This window comes from Lipotes vexillifer, unplaced genomic scaffold (assembly GCF_000442215.2).
Source record: "Lipotes vexillifer unplaced genomic scaffold, Lipotes_vexillifer_v1.1 scaffold593, whole genome shotgun sequence".
NCBI lineage: Eukaryota > Metazoa > Chordata > Mammalia > Artiodactyla > Lipotidae > Lipotes > Lipotes vexillifer.
The window spans coordinates 1,232,458-1,239,031 of record NW_006773778.1 but is presented as its reverse complement, the minus strand read 5'-3'; the positions used below and the strand labels follow the sequence as shown (position 1 = coordinate 1,239,031).

The 6,574-nt window shown below is 41.2% G+C and overlaps 1 protein-coding gene across 1 annotated transcript in view; it reads left to right on the top strand.

Annotated features, from left to right (window-relative positions):
* Positions 1-244: 244 nt before the first annotated feature.
* Positions 245-6,574, top strand: part of TMEM123 (transmembrane protein 123) — a 74,149-nt gene continuing 67,819 nt past the window's right edge. Inside the window, exons 1-2 of the mRNA XM_007448554.1 lie at positions 245-344; positions 4,487-4,564. Of these exons, the coding sequence (XP_007448616.1) occupies positions 245-344; positions 4,487-4,564 (178 nt within the window). The remainder of the gene's footprint in view (positions 345-4,486; positions 4,565-6,574) is intronic.

Sequence of the window (6,574 nt, the reverse complement as noted above, 5' to 3'; positions counted from 1 at the left end):
CGTGTCGGCCCCGCCCCGCCGCCTCAGCCCCGCCCCGTCCCGCCGCGGGGGCAGGCACGCGACGCCCTCTCCAGGCCAGGCTTCCGCGCCCTATTTGGTCTTTGGGGGGCAGGCGGTGGGAGGTGAGGCGTGCGCGGCGGAAGGGGACGCGGGGCGGGCTCGGGTGCGCCAAGGCACAGCTCTAAGCAGCGCAGCCGCCACCTCCTCGGGAGCCCACGCGGCCTCTGCGTCCTGCCTCGGAACAATGGGACTCGGCTCGCGAGGTATCTTGGCTGTGCTGGCCCTGGGGGTCGTGGTGGGGGTAGCGCTGCTGAAGATCATCGCCGACAGCACAGACCCGGAGGGTAAGTGGCTGCGGGGGTCGCCAGCCCCGGCTCCGGGAGGAGTCGCGCTGCCCATCGGGAGTTTCCAAGTTAGATCTGGTTGTGCAGAAAGTTCTGCAAGTCTTAGGCCGAACGCACGGGGCAGTCCTGGAGGTGACCTGATGGCCCCATCACAGGGAAAACTGAGACTTGGGCCAGTCCTCCACCTGCCCCAAGGCCGCCTGCTTAAGAAACGGTGCAGTCTTTCCCCTCAGTTTTTCTGCAAGCAACGGACGCAGGCCTGGAGGAGTGCGTATAACCTGTTGAGTTACCGAAGGATGGGCCTTCAGCAGGGGTTCAACTCAGTTGTTACAGTCTTTCCCCGAAGTTATTGTTTTCCTGGGAGGTTAGAGATTTTCTAAGCCTTCCTTTTGTAAAGGATTAGTTGGATTGAAAAATATGTCTATCGATTCCTGAGCAAACATGTCTACCAGTTAGTTGCGGAACCTTTTAGGCGTTTTCCGGCGTTTCATCGCCTAATTGTGTAATATCATACCAATTATTTATAGTCTTAAGGACCCCAGACGCTTTGGGGCTAGTGTAGCTGGTTGGGAGCTTTTGGGGTGCGGACAGCTCTCCCGGGCGCAGGTGATGCTTGTGCTTCTGTGGATGGGCGCTACCAGCCCCTCGTGTACCGTAAACACCGGCCGAGGCGGGCCGAGGCGCGTATCAGCTGTGCAGCCTTATGATCACAGCTGCACTATTGTTAGGAGTCCAGGACGTCGTCAGTAAAATCATAACAAAATGATTTTGACATTTCTCTTCTGGGGGAAGTGGAGGTGTCTCTTTAGGCCCTTGGCCCTTTGGGGACTTTTTGGATAAAGTCCTGAAAACTGATTTGCTGTGTAAATTCTGTTTTCTCTTTGTCAACTCTTATAGAGGTCAGGTCACTGATTAATGATGAGTAAACTAGAATAAGTTAGTTTAAATGACCCAAGTTTTTCCTGGTTTTAAATTCTATCCACTGTACATTACATTAGTTTTATCCAGCAGTTTGCAAAACCAGACGGTTCAGGCACAACACCTGCTTTTGCCAGAAAAATCTGGGTGACTTAGACAATAACAGTTTTTGTTTGTTTTGCTGAATTTTTTTGTTTGCTGAATTGCACATGTGACAGACTGGCTTTGTAGAGCTAATTTTGAGATCATTTCAGGAAAGAATGATCAGTAAAATCATGTCCGTCATATTTTCAATATTATGAGGTATTTTATTGTAAAAGTGAACTATCTGGAATTAAACAGTATATTTTGCTGCTAATTTTATGCTAATATTTATGTGAGTTGGTCTCCATTTTTTTGTTACTTTGTGAAAGTGTACCTGCTTATTGTTTCTCTAAAGAATTACTGAGTAGAGAAACTGAGTGTGCTTGCTTTTCTTTTGCCCTCATAACAGATTTTTTTTGCCCTGTTTTAATACTCACTGTTTGTTCTGTTTGTTACTTGATGTCTCACTAGACGTTAATGCTATTTGGAAAACTTGGAATGCTCTACTATATGAAAGCCTTGATTTCATGAACTAGTATAACCAATGTGAGCTGGAATCCATTTCTGCAGACTATAAGGTCACCTTGAAACTAGAGTAAAGGAAGGTTCTGTAGAGGATGTCTCAAAAGAGCAAGTAAACGTTGTCCTAGTCTTTATATGCCGTGTGTAATATGTATAAGGTGTCATTATGAAGTACAGTGATTTTTGTCATACCAGAGCTTTATATAGCTAATTTTTACTTGACACTTTTCCTGTGCTCCTCATGCTATGCTAATTGAGGTCCATACTTCATCTCATTGGATCCTCACAGTATTATCCCCGTTTTATAAATGAGGAAACTGAGGCTTAGAAGTTACCTAATTTATTCAAAGTGAAACAACTAATACATGTTTGATTTCAGAGGCCAGAATCCAAACTCTCAATTAACCATTTTGCTACTAAGCTACAGTAGGTGATGTTGGCTTTTCAAGTAGATAATACTTTTATCCACAGTACTGTCATTGCCCAGAATATTGTGGGAGAAGATAAAAACATTATTGAAATTCTTCTTTTAAAATATCCTCCACAGTCTGCTGTATAGTTTCATAAATATCTTCAGTTGAAGGAGGAGGGATACTATGAACAAGTTAGCAAGCCAGCAGACAGGATAGATTGTGGTAGTGCAATGAAAGACATAAGGGTGGGGGAGGCTATTAGTCAGGGCTTTTGGTGGCAAGTGACAGAAACCCACCTTAAACAGCCTTAGGGGAAAGGAAGGACTTTATTGACCCTTAAATGGAAAAGTCCAAGGATTAAGGTGGCTTCAGAAATGCTTCATTGAAGAGTTCAAATAGATTGCTAAGAGATGGCCATTTCCGACTCTCTAGATTACATCTATCAAACCATAGGCAAGCCCTAGTTAAAGTGTTCTTAGCCTGCAGGGGGAATCCAAATAACAGGGACTTTCTAAAGTGATTCCCAGGCTTCAAAAGCCACCATAATGGGTAGCCAATTAGGATATGAAATTAATCTTTAATGAGCCTGTGCCACTTCATGAACTTAACTTTCTTTTCTTCTATTTAGTGCAATATTCTATTTTACTACTTGGTCATTTTGTCAAGTAAAGCATCAGCCTCCTTGTTCTTAGATTGTCCATGACATTCTTTATCTCTTAGGACACAGAAACAGTGCCTGCCCATAGCAGGTACTTCATAAGTATTTTTTGAAAAGAGGAGAAAGAGCTTAGAAAGAACACTGCTTCTGCCTTCTTCCTCAAGAAAAAAAAAAAGGGTTGCCAGGAAATCATCCCTCATAAGAGTGACAACAGCAGGTAGACAAAAACAGGAGGCTCTCAGAGCAGTCTAGGCAAAAGATGAAGGCACGTGGTAATGGACATAAGTAGATAGAGTCTAGATCTGTTTGGGGGGGTAGAACTGAAATCATTTGCTAATGGATTGCATGGTGGAGTGAGGAAGAAGGAAGAATCAAAAGATGACCTCTTGGTTTTAGGATTGAACAACTGGTAATGCAACAACTGGAAACACTGGGGCAGAAGCAGGTTTATAGCAGAAAATCAACGGTTCCGTTTTGGCATTCACAAGTACAGGCTTTGGAATCAAACAGCCTGGTCCAAATCCAGACTCTGCCACTTACTAGCTGGGTGGCCTCCTCTGGGTCTCAGTTCTGTCACTGCACAACAATGTTCCTGTCACAGAATTGTTGTGAGGGTTAGATGAGCTAATGCAAGTTACATGCTCCCCATGAGGCCTGGCATGTAGTAAGCCCTTAATAATGTTGGCAATTATTTGCTACCTGCTGCTAAATACATCTGTATAGTCTACTGACCTTGATCTTTTTCAAGTTTAATCTTCACACTGTATCCTTTTGTGATAAATGGATTATGGTTCCAGCAAGAGGAAGAAACGCACAGTAAAGATAGCTCCTTCAAAGTTGTTATTGCTTACTTTCTTTGTACTTTGAAGGTTTTTTGGGTAGGAGAAAACTATCTTTGTGAAAAGTACACAATAATAAACTTACTTGCCTCCCATGTAGTATGTGTGTTAATCTTCCATTATACAAAGACCAAAGATGAATAATCCACTCTGAAAAGTTGCTTAACTGGGGCATAGAATTCTTCCAAACTTTTTCCAGAATTTAAGGTACTAGCTAAAAATTCAAAGAATTATGCTGAGAATGCTTGCAATTTTAAATGAAAATCCTAACCCATTTCATCTTCTCTCCATTGTATGCAGTTAGGCATGTTGGTGGTACAAGACCTAGGGGCACCCGTTAATAGTAAGGACCCCTCCCAGATGGTCCACTCTACTCAGAAGAGCAGAGTTGTCAGTAGCAAAAATTCCTCACCAAGCACTGTGTCCTCATGTGGGTGAATGAACTGTGGCAAACTATTGTATCATTGGCTGGCACATAGTAAGTACTAAATAAGTGTTACATTAGCCATATGTTTTCTGCCTTGAAAAATCCAATAATACAGTCCCAGATTTACTGACAGTTTCAAGGTATATTTCATAGCAACAGTGGCAAAAGTAGAACTTCCTATGGAATAATCTACCCTTCCCCCACACCACCACCAACCCAGAGACAGAAAGAAACATATTGCCAGTGTTCTTAGTTAAATATTAAATGTCCTTCCATCACAGGATATTTCTTTGTTTTTATGGGATCTCCAGGTAAGAAGAATCCTATGTCTGTGGAAGACTCCAATGATAACCCAATAGGTGAGTTTAAAAAGGTCAGGAAACAGATTACCTGTCTAGGATACATAAAGTAATATCATCTAGTCAAGTACATGTAAGCTGGTACACTGACCTGTCTTAACCATGATTTGTTCATTCGTGAATCCCTAAAGCCTACCATCAAGGGCTGCCCTTAGTGGGCATCAGTAAATGATAGTTCACTGGATTAACAGTCTTTCTCAGTTTAGCAAAGATGTGAATAAATTCTGAAACTAAAAGCATACTGGAATTTATTACTGAGTTCTGAAGCACATTTTTAGGTATGACATTTTGCACTCTGCCTATAATATGAACTATGAATATGTAAGTCTGCTAATCTTGCCGGTAGATCAAGTCACGCTAAGCTGGTCAGCCACAGTAGCCTTAATTTGCTTTGGTGGACTCCAGGGAGACCCTACTTACATTTCACCTCAGTTAGATTTCAACCCACCCTCTTGCTTCCCTATTGAAACAATAGATGAGGCCCCTTTTTTTTTTTTTTTTTTTTTTTTGGCTGCACTGGGTCTTCTTTGCACCTCGTGGGCTCCTGTCTAGTTGCAGCATGCGGGTTGCCCCACAGCATGTGGGATCTTAGTTCCCCAGCCAGGGATCAAACCTGCGTTCCCTGCATTGGAAGGCGGATTCTTAACCACTGGACCACCAGGGATGTCCCAGAAAGATGCTCAGGCATTTTTCTTGTGCTTTTAGTTTGGGCCAAATGGATTTCTTTCTTGATTTTCTGAGTTCATTAGCATGGAAAGATAGGAATCAGGCTGATGTTATAAGTAGTGAACCATCAAGGCATGTTTCTTGTAAGCAGTATTTAGTTTATCTTCTTACTGTCCTTGTTATTAAGAGTTGACAGAGGTAGAAACTAGAAAAAGGTACACAAATCCTATCACTGGACCCATTTTCTCTACTTTTATTCAACAAATATTTATTGAGTGCCTCTAATGTAAGGACACATTACAAAATGGACCAAGCCCTTACTTCTTGGAGTTTTTGTTTGTTTTTTGTTTTATTTCATTGTAGAAAAATACACATAACATAAAATTCACAATGTTAGCCATTTTTAAGTATACAGCCCAGTGGCATTAAGTACATTCACATTGTTGTGCAATGTCATGGAGTTTTTTTTAAATTAATTTTTTTAGTGAAATATAGTTGATTTACAATGTTCTGTGAATTTCTGCTGTACAGCAAAGTGATTCAGTTATACATATATATACATTCTTTTTTATATTCTTTTCCATTATGGTTTATTCCAGAATATTGAATATAGTTCCCTGTACTATATAGTAGGGCCTTGTTGCTTATCCATTCTGTATGTAATAGTTTGCATCTGCTATGAACATAGGGATGCATGTGTCTTTGAATTATACTTTTGTCCAGATATATGCCCAGGAGTGGGATAGCTGGATCACATGGTAATTCTATTTTTAGTTTTCTGAGGAACCTCCATACAGTTTTCCCATAGCGGCTGCACCAACTTACATTCCTACCAACAGTGTAGGAGGGTTCCCTTTTCTCCACACCCTCTCCAGAATTTGTTATTTGTAGACTGTTTAATGATGGCCATTCTGACTGGTGTGAGGTGGTACCTCATTGTAGTTTTGATTTGCATTTTTCTAATAATTAGAGATGTTGAGCATCTTTTCATGTGCTATTGGCCATCTATATGTCTTCTTTGGAGAAATGCCTCTTTAGGTCTTCAATTGGGTTGTCTGCTTTTTTGTTGTTGGGTTTTATGAGCTGTTTGTATATTTTGGAAATTAAGCCGTTGTCGGTCGCATCTTTTGCAAATATTTTCTCCCGTTCTATATATTGTTTTTTCATTTTTTTATGGTTTCCTTTGCAGTGAAAAAGCTTGTAAATTTGATTTGGTCCCATTTTTTTATTTTTGTTTTTATTTCTATTGCCTTGGGAGACTAACCTAACAAAACATTGGTATGATTTATGTCAGAAATGTTTTGCCTATGATCTCTTCTAGGAGGTTTTTTTTTTTTTTTTTTT